This window comes from Cryptotermes secundus, unplaced genomic scaffold (assembly GCF_002891405.2).
Source record: "Cryptotermes secundus unplaced genomic scaffold, Csec_1.0 scaffold791, whole genome shotgun sequence".
Classification (NCBI taxonomy): domain Eukaryota; kingdom Metazoa; phylum Arthropoda; class Insecta; order Blattodea; family Kalotermitidae; genus Cryptotermes; species Cryptotermes secundus.
In genome coordinates, this window is record NW_019734323.1 from 76303 (window position 1) to 98471 (window position 22169).

At 38.8% G+C, this 22169-nt stretch overlaps 2 protein-coding genes across 5 annotated transcripts in view; one reads left to right on the forward strand and one right to left on the reverse strand.

The window, feature by feature from the left end:
- Positions 1–7132: 7132 nt before the first annotated feature.
- LOC111868661 (piwi-like protein Siwi) overlaps positions 7133–22169 on the reverse strand; it is a 67582-nt gene continuing 52545 nt past the window's right edge. For all 4 annotated transcript variants that reach the window (XM_023859526.2, XM_023859527.2, XM_023859525.2 and 1 more), the window contains 2 exons: positions 18873–19020; positions 7133–8562 (listed from right to left, as the gene is read on the reverse strand). In XM_023859526.2, the coding sequence (XP_023715294.1) occupies positions 8446–8562; positions 18873–19020 (265 nt within the window). In that variant the 3' untranslated portion in view covers positions 7133–8445. The remainder of the gene's footprint in view (positions 8563–18872; positions 19021–22169) is intronic.
- Positions 12147–16974, forward strand: LOC111868662. Its single transcript, XM_023859530.2, has 2 exons — positions 12147–13755; positions 16462–16974. The coding sequence occupies exons 1-2, from the start codon at positions 12615–12617 to the stop codon at positions 16464–16466; spliced, it is 1146 nt and encodes a 381-aa protein (XP_023715298.1). The 5' UTR covers positions 12147–12614; the 3' UTR covers positions 16467–16974.

Here is a 22169-nt window from a genome sequence, read left to right on the forward strand (position 1 = left end):
TCCTGCAAGCCTGCAGGTGTGTGTGCATGAGCGGCTTTTTTAAAGGTTATTTGAAGACTATATCTAGACGATCTAGACTACATAGCGCTGGATGAAATAATGGCTGATAAGTGATGAACTAGGAATGATCTGAAGTGAAACAGTTGTAGCATAATGGAAGACCTGCCTGGCAATTGCCTGCAGTGACTAAGGAATGCCCCAAAAAAGGCAGTTGTGATAGTCGGTGTCCCAGCCGATAATCTAATTGATCACCTACTGTATAGGAGTCTAGAGCACAACCATTATGCAAATCTGCTCATCAGATTACTCACTTGTTGTATGCTTGTTATCTTACATTGTTGACTTGGAAGGTGATGAAGGCTGTGTGATATGGGTTTGTATATGTCATGCTGAATGTTTTTAATTGTGAATAAATGGGCATAATGGAAAATTGGGATACTGCTGCAGAGTACAGTGGTCATAAGCCTGTGTATTCAGTAGAGGATTAAAAAATATTCGGTCACACTTCCTGGAGAGCAAAATTATATCAGCTAACATACTTTCTGGCACATAGACACTAAACCATGAGGAAACAGGATGTGCAATTTGTGACCATTTGTCAGAGATGGTTTACAATTGTTTGCACATCATGTTGTTCCCTTTTATAACTAACATAGCTAACGAGGGCCACAGAAGCATGTTTCTTTTGGCTTTACATATGGGGTCGAATGACAGTCTATTTCCAAGTAAGTTAAGTGTAAAGGTAACATTTTCCATTTGCTTAATTGATTAAGTGCTATGCTGTGAAGACATGAAGGGAGTGAATGTATAGCCCCACCATTATTGACCCCAACTCTAGATGAAAGTGAGCAGTCACCTCTACATCCTGACTGCTTTACCGCCTGGTAAAATCCTCCAGTACTCTTTGGATAGGTTGGATAGGCCACATACTCAATATGTATGCTGTGAAGTAGAAAAATCTCTTCCCCCAGCCTGGAATCACAAGTGATGGGGTACCCAAGAACACTGAGTGGATAGAAGAATTTAAATTCACGTCTTCAGAAGTCAGTAGTGAGTATGATAATTATATGCATTTTATGAATGGAATTGTTACTTGGTTACAGTATAACATTTGCACTTCTGCACAATGAATATATGGATCGACGTGTATGCACTGTGCAGCAATTCCAGATGGTAAGGCAGGTAGAGGAAGGTGCCAGATTTGGAGATGATGAGTGTAACATGTGGAAGTTAATCGAAGTTCTAGAAGGTGCATGCAGTATGTGTGGCTGCAGGAAAATATATACTGACAAGGAGCCTGATTGAGCTGCTGGAATAAAAGGCTAGTGTTGTCTGCTGTGGCTAATAGGCTGTAAGTTTTGAAAGGGATCTGAACCACAGACTTCGTATATGGACACTTAGAGACACAGCTACAGTGGGTGTAAATCGCTTCAAGATTGACATGTGATTCATCATCTTTGAAGGCACATGTGGCAATTCAGCTGTGAGGAGACAGTCATGGGAATTCTAAGAGGACAGTAGGTCTGTAGCCATTACTGGACTTCTCATCTTTCTGCGGTTTTATTCCAAACCATAGAAGTACTGTACTACCGTAAAGGAGATATGGTGTACATGAGAGTTTTGACTTTGTGGTTTAAGCTGCTCATACACACAGACAGCTTGTGGCTTTCCTTCATTTGGGCAGAAGCTTCAACAAGAAACCACTTATAACGTTTCATAAACCATTTTGCCTGGATTAGACAGGCACTACACAATACAACCAGTTTCCATGTTGCAAATCATGATTATGGAGCTTAAACAGAAACGCATAGAACAGTGTGTAGGTCATTAGAAATGCAATAGTGCAGTTCAACACAGTTTCTTCTAAATTATTACAGTTGGAAATGTCTAGATCGGTGCTCTTAAATTACATTAGCTGGTGAAGTACAATGGAGTCAAGAGGATTATTTTGGTTTTAGTACACAAGGTTGTGGTTTCAGATCCCATCTGAGTCATGAATATATGCAGTTTCTCAGGTGTTAAGAACCATCAGAACTTCTCCAAATATGGTTTATGAGTTTTTTGACTAGAAATGCGCTGGTCAGCAGGGCGATAGCGCCTTCGACTGACATTCAGGAGGTGGGTAGTCAGACTTGCAGCAAGAAATGAAGTATCCTCTCAGAGACATCTTGTTTTTTCTGTTGGTTCACCAAGGCAAGTGTTGGAACAGGGCCTTAACACAATCGATCATCCAATAAATATCTAATCTGTACGAGGTCTGTGGTTCTAAGTTCTGGTGAGCAGTAAGATAATGCTGTTCTGAAATATGACGCTGGGTATTTTGGTACCAGTTTGGTAGGTGGGTAGCAATGTTTTTGGTGGGACATACTGCCTCCATCTTAACGGTGGATGATAGAGATGCTGGTAACCATTTACCGAATTATGCTGGGTCATGTCACGTACCAGGCCATAGCCTTAAGCATCCGACAGTGACCAAACCATTGGACTTGCCTATAACAAAGAAAATTTCTACACTCATTCCATATCACTCTAGGAATCTTGAAATCGGCAATGATCCCATCTTTCTTAATGAAATTAACGAGTTCTGTGGTACATGCATCCTTCACGAGGTCATTACACAATGGATATTATAAAGCATAATAAGTATTGTTGACCTTACTTATCTTATGAGAGATAACATTGTGGTATCCCTTCCATGTGTCCATAGTTTAACAGTGTTTTAACAAATCAATAGATATGATGAAACATTGTATGAATATTATGCCACCAGAAGACAACAAACCTTCGAACTTGCTAATAGCTCCATCTATCTTCTAGGAAGTACTGTGCGAACTTCTGGGGTGCACGAGACTGTCATTATCGGAACACTACTTGCAAAAACATGGAAATTTGATGAGGATATTATTTTGTGAAATGTAAAACGTCATGTTCACAAGAGCCCACTACTGGGCTCAGTTCTCAGCCATATTAATACAGTCCATACTACTCTGTTCTGTTTATGAGCCATTTTAATTTGATTTTTCTCCCTACAACTTGAACTTTGACCCCTCGGTCATTCTGATTACGCTATCCTGGCTCCTCCTCAGTTTATGTACCTCCCTTAATGTGAGAGACCAAGTTTCACACCCATACAGAACCACAGGAAAAATTATAGTTTTGTATATTCTAATTTACATGTTTTTAGACAGCAGATGAGAAGACAAAAGGTTCTGAACTGAATGGTAGCAAGCATTACCCAGATTCAGTCTCCTCTTAATTTCCTCCTGAATCAGGTTTTCATTTGTTATGGTCATTCCCAAATATCTGAACTGTGCCATATTTTTAAAACATCTGGTAGCTATCTTTATGTCATAATTCTGCCCTGTATTCTGGTGATGAGACAGCAACATGTTTACTTCTTAACCAACCTCCTTACTTACAGAAATGATGCCATTCAAATCACTAGAGTGAACTCATCCATTTAGCAGTAATATTCTAACAATTATCAAGTATATGCCTTGGCTGGGTTTCCAACTTTCCTGACAGATTCTCTGTGGCTTCTGCCAGCGTGTCCAGGATAAATGGCATAAGAAACATTATGTCTGCATGCATACATGCAACGCACATTAAAATATTATGTAGTCCTACATATTACAATACTTTTTAAAATGTTTAGTAAAGGTTTAATCTTTAAATTTGTGATATATGTTTGCTGACTTTAGATGTAAAACTCCTGTATGTGTTGTGAAGAAATTAGATTATGTCTTATGTAAATATGGTCATACAATTACATATTTCCATTATTGCTTTGTGTGCTAACAATGTAGAAATGCATTTGTATTAGTTTCCCTTTCTAATGCCAAATAGTTGTGATAAAATATTTTTAGTTTCGTAATGTTCTTCAGCGTGTTTTAAATTTATACTTGTGGGATCTCGATGCTTGAGGAGACAACCATGTGAAATGGTAAAAACTCTTTTTGTAGAGGACTAACCTAAGCGAGTGATGGTGGTATTGCTGTCCCTGAACAGGGCTATTATTGGAAGCTGGGCAAAACTCTCGTAGCAGCCGGGTACCTAGCACTAGTGTCAGCATTCTTCCTTGTAGCAGCCCAGTGACTGCTAGTTGGCTTGCTTATGGGATGCCAGGTGAAGGTCTTGCAGTAGTGGGCTAACCGGTGCTAGTGGCGATGAGGCCAGCCTCCTTGAAAATTTTGAACTAAACCAAAAAACCCTTCCTCAACATTTAACATTGTGTAGCAGCCCATTTTTACAGTGGGAATCAACCACAAATTTTATTATAATTTTTAAATGGAATATTTTATGTATGCACTGTAATATGCAAATTATGATTTCCAGTTTCAAATATATACATAACTATTATGTTTTCGCGTAGTCCACCTAAGAACACTGTCAAAATACCAGTATTTTTAGAACTTCCTTCCAGTTAACATTAAGTGTTATCTACTGATATCTAAAGGCCGACATTTAACACCCATAAATAGTGAATTGTACACAGTCCTTTATATAATATATAACACTTCATAAACTGACAACAGAAAACTGTTTGCTCATTCCAGCAGGGCATTAATGCTCAACTCTTGTACTGATCACCAGGAATTTCATAATTTCAGATCTCTCACCTCACCATTACATTATTTTCTTATGTATATACTAGCTGTGCCCGGCCACGCCTTGCTGTGGCTCAGTCTGCCTGTTCTTCCCCAGTTTGATTTGAAATTACTCGATGCATTGCTTCTGCTCTGCGAGTACGACGATCTAAGCTTGTTTCTCTGCGAGGCATTATTTGGATGAACTAAAGCAGAACGATTGCACTGAAGAAGAAGAAAGAAAGTTATAACAAAAACATATGAAATTGAAAACATTAAAAAGGAAAGAACACGAACTGGAAAACAAAGAAGAAACAAAAAACTTAAAAATACCGACAAAATATTTCAAATCAAACGCAGATCAATCAACACAGCTTAATCCCACCGCCAATTGCACCAAAAAATAAGGAGAACAGTTAAGAAAACGAAATGAAAAACAATGAAACATAACCTATACTCACGAAATGAAAGGTATGGTAAACGACACAGCCCAATTCCAACACCCAAATCCAATTTATATTTATATAGATGTAACGTGTTTGGGCACGTCACGCGAGTATTTATTGTTCTTCGCTTTTAGACTTATACGCTTTGCAAGAATTGCCACTTGCAGTATCAGAACTAATTCCATTTCGCTTAACTCCTGGCCCAATGCTTTGCTGCCTATGTTGTCGTGGCTGGATCTCGACTGTCTCTGGCAGCGGCTTCCTGTAGATCCATTGTTATTGCATTGTCTCTGTGGGAACGCTCCGTGTATTCGTCGTAACCGTGGAGATTCGATGTTCTCGACACAACGGCTCACTGTTGGGAAAACAGTATCGCTATTGTTACCTCCTACGCAACGGTCTGTTCTAGCATTTCCATAGAAGTGACTCTTCTGAATTCGAAACACGTTACAACAGATGGCGATGTTTTTCAAAAGACGCATGTTTTTACCTGTCACAGGTGTGACAGCCCAATTCCAACACAATGTCACATGAAATAATTAAATCAAAATGAAAATAAATCGAAACTGTTTATATTCGGCGGTAGCTATCCCAAGACTGACTCCTTCGGCGGTTACTTCCAGACTCTCCTCTGTATCCCTCGGCATCTGGCCCGAGACTGACTGCTTCTTGTCCAAGCTGGACTAATTATACCTCGGTGGACGCTATACAATGAGCCTTCTGTTGTCTGTCACCGAGGAAACGCTGCCAGAGCCGGGTCCAAAACCCTGAGTGCAAACTCAGGATCTCTGCTGTGATTTCACTCGGAATCTCTTGTGATACTTGTGACCTCGTGATACTGAACAGTCGCCGGAGCTACACTCTCTTATACATATAGCCAGCGTTCGGATGGGATAGGGAATACCTTATCGAAGAGTTAGTTTCATCTGTTGCTTAGGAAATGCTAGCACAGAACACCTTGTAGAAGTATTTGGTTTCATCTGTTGTTATGCAACGGAACCTCCTATCCTCTCATCTCCGGGGAAACGCGTTTGTTGTTTCGGCAATTCCTATGCAACGGTCTGTTTCATCTGTTGCTTAGGAAATGCTAGCACAGAACACCTTGTAGAAGTGTTTGGTTTCATCCATTGTTATGCAACGGAACCTCTTATCCTCTCATCTCCGGGGAAACGTTTTTTTTTTTTTTTGCAATTCCTGTGCAACGGTATGTTCTAGCGTTTCCATAGAAGCGACTCTTCTGAATTCCAAACACGTTAAAACAGATGGCGACGTTTTTCAAAAGACACATGTTTTTACCTGTCACAAGTGTGACATCTATATAATAGGTATATAAAAACGCGCGTTTGCTGCCAGAATCAATCTAATTAGGCGCATCTAAGAAGAAGAATTCTGCAACCCTGTTATTGACCGTTTGCATTATTTGATCGTAAATGCCTTTTTGCTCAAGCGTTAGCCTAGGAATATTTGATTGCACATATGACAAAAGATCACCCGTGTTGTAATTTTGTTCGCGACGCAATTCTACATTGAACGAAGCAGCAGCAGATCGATTCGGTGATGGCATTCCCAGTTGATTGAGAACTTTGCTCGCGATTTCTAAGCACAAATCTTCAATCATTATCAACGCTTCGTTGCAGATTTCTGCTGTGAAATCCATGTTCATATTGGAATTTTCCTTGCGTATTCGACGGAAAATATCTTCAGCCATGTTCTGCTTTGTTGATTCTGTGATTCCTATGCAACGACCCATTGTTATTGCACTGTCTCTGTGGGAACGCTCCATGTATTCGTCGTAACCATGGAGATTCGATACAGTATCGCTATTGTTACTTCCTATGCAAGGGTCGGTTCTACCGTTTCCATTGGGGTGACTCTTCTGAATTCCAAATTTCAATTCTGTTTTTCAAAAGACGCATGTTTTTTTACCTGTCACAGGTGTGACATGTATATAATGGGTATATAAAAACGCGCGCATTCGAATACCTGTCAAAATTTCGAAGCAGTCGGTGAAGAACTTTCGGAGATCTTCGAGGGGTAACAAACCAACATTTACATTTTTATTTATATAGAAGAATATACTTAACTGTTAGTCACCATAAATAAGGAGAAAGACCTTTATTACAAGAATATGAAGCTAATCAAATCTGGCTGCAGAGAAGAAGGCTTTTACATTTTTACATCTTCCATGAGGGAATAGTGTTCTTTAATTGCATACATTTGATAGTGCAAAGTTCCACAGCAAATACAATATGTCTTACATTCAAACACTTTTAACATACCCTATGGCCATTGTACACACATCCAAATATCAGCAAACTTCAGAAAACATTAAAAAAACTTTCAATTAAAAATTAATGAAACAAATGAAGTATCTCAATAGAAGTGGAACAACTATGCTTACAGCAACTACATTAGACATGGAATATGATTAGACAGCATGCAAGGAACCCATTTTATTATTAATATTCTCTAAGCAGTTAACACAAAATTGGTCCCACTTTCATTCTCTCTTCAAAAATTAGGGCTGGCTGTACAGAAAATATCACCATCTTTTCTTGGTTCATTGATGGCTGTCATTTGCTTTTTCTTCAATTAAGTAATTCAACTAATATTCATGTGTTTATTCCCTAAATAAAGATTATAATACATGTTCAGAATTCTAATACTGGATACTGGACAGATACTTTATGGAAATAACTGCGGAAAGATAACAGATAGGAATGAACATCTTTCAGGAATGCAGTACTACAAAGCAAGCAATTAATGAATTTGTTTTTCAAGTTGTACAAACATTTTTAGCTGTGAAAAGCTGGTGACATTAGTCAGTGTCATTAGACATAAAGTTTATTTCGCTACTAAACAACCACCTAAAGTATAATAAGGTAAGGGTACAATGTTTGGAATGAACTTAAAACAATTAGGGCACAAAAAGAAGACAGAACTATTTCAGTCCCTGGAGTTATGGCAACAAGGAATTGACCTCTCGCAACAGAAGATGACATCTGACAAAACTGAAGAGATTAGGTTTAAAAGTGACAGATGTCCACAGCCTGACAAAATTCCTCAAAAATATCACTTAATGAGGTCAAAACAACTGAGCTTGGCTCATTATATGATACACAGCTAATAACACAGCACAGTGGAATGAAATAAATAAGTCAATGTAATGAAATGAAAAATAAATACATAAATACAACAAAATGAAGAATAAATACCTCAATGCAATGAAATGAAACAAATAACATCTTAACACAATGGTATGAAATACAAAGTGGAGATTAGTTGTATTTTGTCAACAAATTTCCTTACTAACATATAACTTCAATTCACACTTAAATGGTTAATGCAAAACTTTACAGAAATTAATCAGCTACTTTTGAACATGTCCTGAGTGAAGACCTGTGTCCTGTGTGCTACAGGAAATAGAGGAGCTGATCTAGCTTCGAGCTTGGAGTCTTGTGAATGGCCTGGCCCACCAGATATGCCAATTTGTGGGCATACTGACAAGGAGCAGGTACTCTCACTGTTCCCTGAAGATAAAGAAGAGGGTTTATGGTTACATTCTGACCAAACACAATTCAGCAGTTAGTTGGCTGCAATGGTGGATCGAAATATGTGGTGTGTCAGACTTTCCTGATATTCTTCTGGCAGATCATGCAGAAGAGAGACACATTCCTTCAATCAACTGCATCACTGAGACGAACCAAAAGGCAGTACAGATTGCAAATAACTTACCCAGATTACAAGAAAGAAGTTAATTTCAGCCTTGGACAATACACCATGGTGTTCCAGGCACAATTATTATTATCAAGACATGTGCAGATGAGACTAAAGATGGGGGCTAAAAAAAAATCAGAAAAATTTTGTTCTCTCAGTCAGGCAGCCATCAAATCACTTGACAATTACCATGCCAGCTCTGAAGTGATCTGGGACTGCCATCAATCCCTCAACAAACTGAAAACAGATCTCAAATGACATAGGCAGGCGGCAGGACATAGGGGAATTGAGGAAAATAAAACTCCTCATCATTTTGTAAGAACTGGACCTGAGCATCCATTTATAGGACCTGAACTGGCATGCATCGAAAGAGAACATAAAAATTTTGTGACTCCATATCTGAATATAAACATAAGATGGGCTTCCTTCAAGCATCATCCGTAAGAAAGACTAGGGAACTATTGGGATCAAACAGGAATGATGTAAGTTTTGTGGCTGTCACAACGGTGATTGTTCACACTGTAGTCTTTTGACTACTTATGTGTTTAAGGAACATACTGCCTCCATCTTTATGAAGTTGCTTGGTTACATAGAAAGATTACAGGGAAGGTGCTCATGACAATCAATGAGTGTGTGTACAAAAAAGAGCCAGGTTCCTTAAAAAAGGGCAGTTTTAACATATATTTCAGATTGGCTTGAACAGGGTTACTTCCTTTCTTTATCCCCCCCCCTTGAATCTCATAACCATCTTCCTTGTAACCTGCCTATATAAACAAGCCAACACACGAAGAGAAAGACTTCAACACAGAAGACAGAGGCAGCATATTTCTGTGAAATGTCAAAACAACACAATGTCACAACCCCAGTCACAATATTATGACATACAGATCCAGTGCTAGGCGATGACTTGGTGAGCACATTCCCACAGAAGCGTACACATGCAACAATAGGACAAACATTGCTATACAATGGATCAACAATAGAGAGGCTGTTTTCTATGGGGGCTATGCCGAAGGGTTATAAGGGGACACAGAAGATTATTTGAGTAAATCCTGCGAGTCATAGGAGCGACAAAAAGGGAAGTCTCAAATCTGAGACAGTAAAATATGGTCACGAGTCCCAAGGGACTCCGACCCAAGAAAGACTGTGCTGGCAAGAGCCAGCAGCATATACAAAAGACAAACCGCTCCTCTAATCAGAGAGGGCACCCACAAAAACAAGACCGTAACTGTCAAAGAGTAATAAATATCTGGTCATTAGCCCCAGATGGGGCTTGACACCAAGACTGACTGACTGACTGACTGACTGACCGTCAGTCGCAATGTGACTTTGACTTTGACATTTGAGTAAGGTGCTGTCAAGAACTGGATCAAGTTATGGAGATGGCAGTCCAAGGTGATTGAGAAGAAATGGCAAGGAAGGAATTAGGCAGAGAAAAGAAGACTTCATGTGTGATCTGAATTGACAATGAGACTGTTATAAATCTGTTGCCAGGATATGGCTATTGAAGACTGAGAACCATAGTGTGTGTGTGTGTGTGTGTGTGTAACAGTGAACTGTAGTAAAGTGTGGAAATAGTGGTAGCACTGTATTGCCTGTAGTCTCAAGTTGTGTGAATAAGGTGTCAATAAATAGGATCATTCAATCCAGAACCTGTATGATAAGTCACACACAATCCCCAACATGTGACAATATAAACAGGAAGAACTAAGGTGTGTGATGGAACTACTTAGAGGACACTGTCAGTTAAAAGGATATCTCTTCAAATATTCCCACTGATGAACTGTGCTTTAACAGTGATGAGCAGGGCCCGGATTTTGATGACCTGAAAAGTATTTAAAAAATGACCTAAAATATGACCCAAAAGTGTAATATGCAGGGCTCAGATTTTGATGACCTGAAAATATTTAAAAAATTACCTATAAAATGACCTAAAGGAGAAAGACAAAGAACACTTCGCTTCCATATTATTCACATTTCAGAAAACATATGAAGAAAAATTCCCTAAAATGGCAAAAAACTGACAGGAAATACCCTTAAAAGTCCAAAAAATTACCCCCAACATGAAAAAAATGACAAAAAATTACCTATAAAATTTACATTTCTGTAACCAGCGGTTCATATCCAAGATTTATATATTTAAGAGCATCACACAGGATACAAGGAAAAAAAAGATGACGACGTCAAAATCCGGGCCCTGGTGATGAGGCATTCTCATATGTCCTATGTGACTGATGTTCTTGTTAACTTAAAAGATGTCATAACTTGGGACTCCACTCCAAGAAGTCAAGTGGTGTACACAGCCCATTAAAAAAAGTATTGATTTGCACATCATCTAAAATGCAGGACTGCCTGATTCAGAAATAGAACAGGATACCCAGAAGATCACAAGATGGTCATGATGTAGGGCGGGTATGGCCCATACCGTTAATTGAAAATCTGTAATCTAGAGAGATCACAGGAGATTCTAGAAATGCTCCCTCTTGTTTCCTGCACATTCCTGGCATCCCATGAAAGTTTACATTCATTCAGGATTCTGATTCAGTTCAGTTTTTGTCCATTAATGATCCTGTCTATCAGTTTCTTTTTATGATTGTCTGAATACGTTTTCTATCTGGAACAGTAATGTCCTTACCTTTACTCCAGAATCTTCTCCTTACTTCCTTACACAACCAGTTCTAACCCAGGCATCATACATGAACATGTGCTGCTTCAGTGTGCACCTCACATGTAGCATTTTGATGCAAGAAGTGACATGACTGCATGAATGTTTTAGCAAAGTAGCAGGAGGTCAGAATTATGGTAAGCATCATAAGCTTGCTAAATGCTAGCTGTTCAACAATTTACTGGGGCAATAATGAAGAGAAATTGTAATACAGGCAGTTTATATCATAATTCTGCTAGCAGCCCAAATCTCAGGGGCCCAAGGTGACAGAAGACATGTCTATATCTTCTGAGTATCTCAGCAATTTTCAGGATGATCTCAAATGATTACAATGTAGAAGTGAATGTTGTACAAGGCTATTAACCATTTCCATGTTGGCTCTTACTTAAATAAACCTTACTTTCTTAGTATAATTTCGCTCTAATGGATCGTTTCTATTGTTACAGGATCACAAAATATTACCTTAAATTATTGAAATATGCTGGGAGTGTTTTTAGTGACCTTGTGGAATAACAACTAATCTTCCTAAAATACAAATCTTTCACTGTGAATGAAAGACTAAAACTTTCTCATATAATCACTTATGTCAATACTGAGTCAGAGACCAATGTGGCTGTCTCCATCATCAGGCAGCATAGTGCACCAATAGAATGGGTCAGGACATGCATGCGCACGCGCGCATGCACACACACATCAGCAATGTGTCACCATTTGCCACATCAACCCTGATGATGGAGGCACTGGAGATTTCTGAAACACTGGTTTTAAACTCAACATTGACATGGCTGATTACTCATGAAGATTTCAGGGCAACAGATAATTTTGGGTGAGATGGAACAATGTTCTTTTAAGGAAGACATCTCATGTGTAGCAAGAAGAGGATTAGCATCTGCATGAATCAGAACATATTACTTCAAAGCTTACAATAATTCTGGAAAATGAAGAGGAAAAGGGTCATAAGGTCAGTGTTAAAATTTCTGCTACTGGTAATTGAAATGTTTCCATGTCTGGGCAATCTGCATTTCTGCAATATTTTCTCTACATGTATGATGAACAGTAACTCTGAGAGACTATGTCACTATTATTATTATTATTATTATTATTGTCGCGACGCTCGTTGCGAGCAGACGTGTTTTGTGTGAGCTCCCTCTGTGCGGTGCAGTGTGTGTTTGTGTAGTGAACTCTAGCGAACAGGCTACTATGCCTGCGAGCAAAGATATTTGTGGCCTGTGTAGTAAGGGCTTCTACGGAAAGCAAAAGTTCATCAAGTGTGTAGGGCCTTGTGCTGTTAGATACCATCTCAGCTGTGTCAATATCAGTGAAGCTGAGTATAGTTGCCTTATGGTGAATGGGGAATCAACCTACAAGTGCACGTCCTGCATTAAGAATCTTAGATCCTTGAGACGTGATGATACTCCTGTGAAGACTCGGTCTGCTGCCACTGAGATCTCTGAGGCTGTTTCGCCTTTGAAAATTATCTCTCCGGACAGGGTACTGGAATTGCCTCCTATTTTTGAGGATGGCAAATATGAGGCGTCGATGGTCCTATTAGAGACGATCCGCCTTAATAGTCAGAGCGCGGTTGATATTTTAAAAACACTTTTAGACTTGGTGCACAAACTTAATGATGATGTGACTCATTTAAAACATGATAATTCCTCCTTAAAATTGGAATTAAAAAAATGTAAGGAGTTAATGGTAAATCCGCCTATGAACGTAAATTACGCTACTACAGGGTCAATGTCCTCACAGCCTGTGTCCAGGTCTATGCCTAGTGAATGTACAGTGTCTACTGGTGCTTTTCCAGTGCTTGCTAAGTCATCAGTTCCTGCTACTAGTAGTTCTGCTGATGCTGTAGTTTTGTCCTATAGGGATGTCGCGTCAGCTGGCCTGCCTTCTAAACCAGATGTGCCAACGGATTCCGAGGGATTTGTGCCTGTTGTCCGTAAAAAGAAACCTATCGCAGTCTCTGTGAATAATACAATCAAACCTAGACGTCAACCCCTTATAGGGGTACGAAACTCTGCGTCCTTGCCTATTGTTGTTAAAAAAGAAAGAACCAAAGCTCTCTTTGTTTCCAGATTCTGTCCAGAGGTTTCAGCTGCTGACGTTGAAAAGTCTTTAAAGGAGCAATTGAGCTTAAAGAAATTGATTTGCACCAGACTGAAAACTAAATTTAATACTTATTCTTCTTATCATGTTTTAGTTCTTGAAGATGAATTTCCACTTATCAATAATACTGGTGTTTGGCCTACAGGGTGCTTGATTGCCCCCTTTTACGGTAAACTTAAACCTGATCAGATGTACTCCCCCAGTACCCCTGTTACTGGTGGCCGATCAATTTCTAAGGCTTGTAGTCAGGTGGATCTAGGCAGTCCAGTCACCTCTCCGCCCTCCCGGACCATCAACAATAATGACATGATCTTAATAGGTGAGGAGGCTAGTGGAGGCAGCTACGGAAGTAATATGTAATGGCTGCCTCCCCCTTTACCCCTCATTGTGGTAGTTTACGCGTGGGCAATGGCAATTTAGAAATTTTTTATCAAAATGTAAGAGGTCTTCGCACCAAATCTACTGAAATATTTAACACTGTGTGCTCCTTTGATTATGAAATTATATGTTTAACTGAAACGTGGTTAAATGAATCTTTTTCCACTCAAGATTTTTTTCCTGGAACGTATACTGTATATCGTTCTGATAGAGACTGCATTGACAAGTTGCGTGGTGGTGGTGTTTTGACGGCTGTTTCAGACACTGTTTTCGGCATCAAACGCAGACCCGACCTTGAATTTTTTCACGAATCTGTTTGGGTTGAGGCTACATTATCTGATGGCCGTAACTTGCTCATTGGCAATCACTATTTTGCACCTGATATTAAGGTTGATATTATTAATAATTATTTCAATTTTTTAGAAAATTCTTTAGATACTTTAAATTATCGGGTACTTTTGCTTGGTGATTTTAATGTTCCTGGCTATGATTGGGATAATGGTTTTCCTTCACCAACCAGTCATTTTTATACCAAACTTCGTGGAGATGTGATTTACTCAGCCGTTTGTTATCTTGGTTTTAGTCAATATAATCATCCGGTTAATGGACTTAATTTGCTTGATCTTGTATTTTCGAATTTTGGTAACTTTTCATTGATTTCTGTTGATCAAGGACTTGTTCATCCTGACCCTTTTCACCCCCCTTTTATTATTGATTGTAAAATTCCACTTCGGCAAAGTAACCAAAATTTTAGTACTCCTTGTAAATTATATTCTGCAGGGGACTATGCATTACTTTATAATGCCCTATTCACCTATGATTGGTCTGCGCTGTACAATGAAACGTCTGTTGATGCTGCCGTTGATCAACTAAATATTGCTGTAATGCAAGCCATTAACCTAGCTGTTCCTTCTGGTTGGGTTAAGAAGCGTAAATACCCTATCTGGTTTTCTGGTAGGCTTATAGCTTATGTTAAAAGGAAGAATTATTTTTATAGACGCTACAAGAAGCACAAGACTGATCGTTTATATGATAGATTTTCTTTTTATCGGAAACTAGTAAAAAGAACAATAAAGTCCGATAAACATCTTTGGCTCTTATCTGTCGACCAAAATTTAAAATCTAATCCGCAACAATTTTGGAAGTATGTGTCTCAACATAGGAAAAAGTATAATGATTTAACTTATCTTGATGATGATGGTGTTCTTTTAAATGAACCTCACGATATTGTTGAGTCCTTTTCTAAACACTTTCAGTCGGTTTTTAATAGAAGTACTCTTGGTATTGACACACTTTCTCTTGATAAACTTTGTACGGATAATTTACCCTTAGCTTATATTTCCAATCGTGATGTACAAAACGCTATAAAACGGCTGCGACCGACGAAATCGGTTGGTACTGATGGTATACCGAATTTTGTCATTAAGGGCTGTTCTGAAATTTTAGTACCTGTACTTAGATATATCTTTAATCTTAGCCTGTCTCAGAATTCTTTCCCCAAATTGTGGAAGCAAGCAATCATTGTTCCCGTTTTTAAAAAAGGTAAAACTTCTTCAGTTAGAAATTATAGGCCTATTGCTATTCTTAACAATTTTTCTAAAGTATTTGAATTTATTATACATGACCACATTTATCAATTTTTTAAATCTAAACTTAGCCCTTTTCAGCATGGTTTTATAAAATCTAAATCTACCACTACTAATTTAGTCACTTTTCTCGACTTTGTTTCCCCCTTAGTTTGTACGCAAGGCCAAGTTGACTCTATTTATTTTGATTTTAGTAATGCATTTGATACTGTATCCCATACCTTGCTTCTTTATAAGCTCAACAATTATGGATTATCTTCTGGTTATGTAAACTGGTTACGCAGTTATTTAACAGACAGAGAGTCTTGTGTTCGTTTTTTAGGCCTATTTTCTACTCCTTTTATTGTTCTTTCTGGCGTTCCTCAAGGTTCTGTTTTAGGGCCTCTGCTTTTTAATATTTTTATTAATGATTTGCCTGAAGTCATTAATCACTCCAGTTGTTTACTTTTTGCTGATGATTTTAAAGTTTATAGAGCTATCAAAACACTTAATGACTGTCTTCTTCTACAGTCGGATATTGAACGGGTACAAGATTGGTGTTCGGTAAACTTAATGAAACCGAACCTTAGTAAAACCAATGTTATTTCCTTTTCCAGGAAAACTACTGTTTTGAAATATCAATACAGACTCGGAAATTTTTTTATTTTGCGAACTGATAGTATTAAGGATCTTGGAGTACTTATCGATTCAAAGCTTCACTTTCATCAACATGTAGATATTTTATTTTCACAAACTATGAAATTACTAGGATTAATTCGCACCATTACGTTTTCCTTCTCTACCTTAGACAGTCTTTTGATGCTGTATACTGCTTTAATCAGATCCAAACTGGAGTACGCTTCTGTTGTTTGGAATTCGATAACGAATACTGACTCCAGCAAACTTGAGCGTATACAAAGAAAATTTGCAGCTCTCTGTCATAATAGATTTTTTAAAGATATAGATTATCATTATTTTAGTATTTTGGATAAACTAAATCTGCAAACCTTGGATGTCAGACGGCGTCATATTGATGCTTTGTTTTTAATAAATGTTTTTAGAGGCACAACATATTGCTCCTCTGTCCTTGATGCGGTCGGTTTGCGGGTTCCTTCTCGGAACATTCGAAATTTTTCTACATTTAGCTGTTCTTTCAGTCGCTGTCCCACAGCTAGATGTGTTGTTGCTGCAAATTTTGTTTGCGAACTTGTAGACATTTTTAGTAAATCTAGTTTAAGTTTGAATTGTTTAGTTTGATAATTTTTGTACTTTTGGTTGTTTTTTACTATTTGCACTGTCTTTTTAACTTGTCACTGGCTTTTGAGCTAAGTATGCAATTAGTTTTTTGCTGTAAATTGTTTTAATTTTCCAAATACTTAACGTTTTTGACCTGTTATTATCTATGTGTGTATTGTCTTGATTTTTATCATTGTCTGTTGTTTGTTGTTTTATATTTTCCGTGCTGACTCTGTAATTGGCCTCCGCTGTTGAGCTCGGCACGTAAATAAATAAAGCATTGAATTGAATTGAATTGAATTATTATAATTATTATTATTATTATTGGAGGGGGTGGGTTTCCCCATGCACCGCGACCAGTTGTTGATCTACTGTACGTCCCCCTTTGATATTCTACCAGTCCCCATACCCTGCTGGTACTGGTGCGTGCTATCAGCCCCGTTGAACCAACGAGGTCGGCCCTCAGTACCTTGATGCTTCCCCCATCTACCACAGGCATTGGAAACTACTTGGGTGGGAAACTTGCCTGATTTTGCTCAGAGGTCTCCTAGAGACATGAGGATCTTTTACGTGCCGTAAATCTACGACACGGGACCCACGACTTAAAGTCCCTCCCGGAGGACTTGTTCCCTGAATTTTTCCGCCCTTAAAAATTCCATGACCTCCGCCGGGTTTGAACCCGCGTACCTTGAGTCATGAGGTGGGAGACTATATCACTAACTCATACCTCTGTCAATTTCTTTCCAAGCAGATTCCTAACTCTGTTCTTGTTGGTATTAAGTTGTGTCAAACTTTCATGCACTGATGTGATTAGTTGATTGGAGATATCTTCTATAAAAATATTTTTTGCCTATTAAAATTTCAAAACCATACATTTTTTAATCTATAAAGGGCTGGTGGATTTCTCATGATTTTCCTTTACATCAACTCTTCTAATATTCTCTCATACTGCTCAATCGCTGGGGCTTCAAAGACCTGCACTCTGTCGTTTGTCAGCATGCAAAGAAATTGCTCTGGCTGAAGGGATTTTCATACTTATCTTTTGGTTAATGGGTCAAGTATTTCAGTTGATACAAATGTAATTTAATACGAATCTCAAAACCGATACTTGGCCTTTAACTGCGCCTATTTCTTTTTGCTACATATAATGATCAGCACAGCTTCCATACAGGTCTCACCTAGTGTGACCTAGGGATTGCAGCAGGACAGTGAGTTTTAAGTGAAATATCCATCACAAGATCTTTTGCAGAAATCATCTGTTCTTTTCAGATTTTAACAGTGTAATATTGTGTTTGCTTATTTTTAACACTAATGACATATATTTTATATCCAACATTTAATAACCTACCACTTAATTGGTACAGCGACTGGCTACAGGCTGGACAACCAAGGGGTTGGGATTTGAGTCCCAGTAGGGTCAACAATTTTCTTTTCTCCAAATCATCCAGACTGGCTCTGGGATCCACCAAACCTCCTATCCAATGTATACCAGGGGCTCTTTCCCCAGGGATAAAGAGGATGGGGTGTGAGCTGACCACTCACCTCCAGCTAGTTCCAAGGTCAAAAAAATGTGGACCTATACATCCACTCCCCCACATGCCTTCATGTCATAGTGCTTAAGTCATTAAGCACAGGGACAAATTTACTTTACCACTTCTATAATTTCCTTCATTTTTATACCCCTTTTGGCACATAAGTATCACAATGAATCTGTGTGAACTTTCTGTGAGTGTGCCACAATAAGCCTAACGGACTGTACTCACGAACAGTGAAATCCACAGAAAATATCTGTATAATGAAACCATCTGACAGACCATACAACAGAAATATTGCCAAATGAGTTGTGCACCATATGAACACTGTCAAATATGTGAGACAGGGCAGCTGTCAGTATAGTGACTAGGCCAAAGAATGGAAAACTAAAGACTCAAGAGCTCCAGTCCCACCAAAGATATGAGACTCGCTCTTGAGATCCACCCAACTCCTCCTATGCAGTAGGGGTCTGAAGGTGATGACACCTCCATCCAATGCTGGGATTAAAAGTGGTGGAGCTGTATCTCCATCCTTCCATACATCTTCATGACATGAAGCTTAATTATGAACTTAAGGACAGGGGCAATTTTACCTTAAACACATTGTAAAATAACTTAATACTCTCAATACATACACTCCAATTGAAGTAAAGATGTGTCAGCTTGTAGGTGAGTCTCTGAAGCTTGTCAGGTTCCAGCTGTAAATTGTCGCTGATCACATTGTATGATGTTGGGCTCACAGTGCCCTGTTGTACGGACTGTGACACCAGGAAGAAGTCATACCTGCATATGGATGACAAAGGTATTAAATTTTTTTTCTTGGTATCCACAGCATCACATGCCTATATTCAGGGTAGAATGGTGAAATACTCTTATGAACACAATAACTGAAACTGCAAACTAGACAGACAGGTAACAGTGAAACCTGTCAAGTTGACAATCACAGCAGCTAAGTCACCTGTCATATGTCCAATCCTCTGTAAGTCTACTACCTGTCTATCTTGTATCTCATCCACCTTCCAGCATATCATGCTAAGTTCTATACATTGACACGCCATAGCTCAAGCGGTTAGTTGCTGGCTTCCCACTGTGGCGGTCCAGGTTTGACCCGGGGTCTCGTCAAGTGGGATTTGTGGTGGACAAAGTGGCGCTGGGGCAGGTTTTCTCTGAGTACTTCAGTTTCCCCTTCCAATCTTCATTCCACCAATTGCTCCACAATCACCCTCGCCTATCATCTGGGGCTGGTACAATGGGCCAGAAGTGGCCGCAGTATAAGGGACTTAGTCCCACCCCACTAGCAATAAAAAAAAAAGTTCTGTACATCACTCACTCATGGAGCTGAGCCCTTCTTGAGAAGCCACTACTTGTACAGCTACTCAAGAACTTCCCAGCATTTTATAGAACCTGAAGGTTCATTATTGTTTCACAAGAGCCTCCTACTGGTCCCTATTCAGAGCCGGTTGAAACCAATCCATACCATCCCATCCTCTCTCTCTAAGATCCATTCTAATATTCTCTACCCACCTATGCCTTGGTCTTCCCAGTGGTCTCTTTTCTTCTGGCTTTCCCACTAATATCCTATAAGCATTCCTCGTCTCCCTCATTCATGCTACGTGCCCAGCCCACTTCATCCTCCTTGACTTGATCATTCTAATTATACTTGCAGAAGAGTACGAGTCATGAAGCTCCTCATTATGTAGTTGTCTCCGACCTCATGTCACTTTATCTCTCTTTGGTCCAAACATTCTCCTCAACACCCTCAGTCTATGTTCCGCCTTTAATGTCAGAGACCAAGTGTCACACCCATACAGAACCACAGGCAAAATTATAGTTTTGTATATTCTTATTTTTATGTTTTTGGACAGCAGATGAGAAGACAAAAGGTTCTGGGCTGCACGGTAGCATTACCTGAGTTCAGTCTCCTCTTAATTTTCTCCTGAATCAGGTTTTGATTTCTTATCGTTGTTCCCAAATATCTGAACTAGTGCCAAAATTTCAAAACATTTGTTACCTATCTTTATGTTATGATTTTGCCCTGCATTTTGTTGATGAGACAGCAACATACCTGTATACTTATTTTTGTCTGTGTTTACGTCTAGAACAATCTAGACCTACCTTTGGAGATAGGGACTACCTCTATCAATTGGGCCCAAATGTGTTTTGAAAAATAATCATGGCGTTTTTTAGATAAAGACAAGATGATGGATAGTGTCCAAAAACATAATATTTGTACTAATGTACCATCGTCACAAACTTTTAGATCTAATGTTATATGGAGAATGCCGTCTTCTGGGAAGTGGTGCCGTGTAAATATTTTGTTAACCAACGTTTTAGAAGAATGTATCGCCTCCATCTTCAGGGTATAAGAAATCCGCGAGCGATAAACCAGTGTGACCAGTCTGTAGACCGTTAACCGACGTTTTGGAGGAACGTGTTGTGACAGTCCAAACCTTTTAAAATTCTTCAATGGATGCTATGTTCCTCTTTAGCCATTTCAATAGAATGACTGATTTATTGGGGAGACCGATCCATTAGCTGGTAATGACTTGTTTTTCGCATTTGGACAGGAACAACTGCCTTGTTTTGTTACCTGCGGCTTGGGTGACCGCAAAAAGGATGCCGCCATCAAAAGGCAAGTCTGTAGTTTGCCGAAGATGTAAATTTTGTTTTGCTAATAGGGTAGCTGTTATAAATGTGTCTTCGGAAGGGTGTAATTGGACCCTAAACTAAGAAATAACCGCTTTTACATGTAGGGTTCCGGGTTCAATATCTTTGGATCTCTTTATTCTCAAAGTTAGTAATGTGATTGTCTAGTGCTGATGGTATGATGAATTGGCAGTTAAAATCAGCCATTAGGAAACTATTCTTGTCTGGGAGAAAGGCTGTCGGTTCAAATCCTATGCAGTGGATGAAGTGACGCTCCTGCAGGATAGAGTGGGCAGAAGGACTTGGCATTTAGAATTCATCAGAGGCAGACGTCATTGGGCTGCACTCTCCAAGTTTATCTAAATTTAACATTCTTCATTTGGTTCGATTAATCTTTGTTAATAATAAAAAGGGCACATTACTCCGTACTTGCTAATAAAGTTATAGTGTTTGCTTCTGAAATAAACAATTTGTGATTAAGCAGAAAATACTGTCTTTGATTCCTAGCAGTGGACTGGTTTCAAATGTGCAGTTCTCCCGTTGCCTCAGTTATTACCGTGACACAACCCTGAGAAGAGTCAAGTGTTCTACCGAAGCGGGCAAATAATAAATAAATAAATAAATAAATATAAAGATAGATAGGGGACGGTCACAGGAAGTGGCGCCCAACGGTTACAAGAAGTGTAAGCCAAAGAGTGGTTACAGTATCGCCTCCATCTTCAGGGTATAAGAACCAGTGTGTGCAGGTATCTGTATCCACACAGCGCCGCATCCCAGATGATGACTTTCTTCATAGTCACTGCCTTGAAAACCTCAAATCTTACATAATTTTACGTGGTCTTCAACAAGAACCCAGACCAACACACTTCATAAAATATATGTCACATTTGTCACAGTAAATAATATGAGGTTGGGGTAACCAAAGTCAGAAGTCTCATAACAAACTGTGTGAAATTTAATTATAAAATTCAAAGCAATGGACACACTCTTGCATATAGAGAGCAAAGGTATGCAATGAAGCTACTTGCATCCCTTAACATAAAGTAATGGAACTTCATGGAAATAATTAACTAATCCATTATAATATAAATTTATTTTTGTCAAGTTTTAAAAATTACAATTTATATTTGGAAAACTGAAAATTAAATATCTTGAAAACTATAAGAGCTAGCTGCATACAGTAAGCGAGCTGTCCCTCATCCCTCAAGCTGTAACACATAAAAACTGTAATACGTTAGCAAGGATCACTGTAAAGCAATGAGGAAAAAACTTTTCCTTGGTGTTTC

What these genes read in the sequence shown, in the direction of transcription:
- LOC111868662 (XM_023859530.2), top strand. Translation starts at nt 12,615, where the DNA reads ATGCCTGCGAGCAAAGATATTTGTGGCCTGTGTAGTAAGGGCTTCTAC.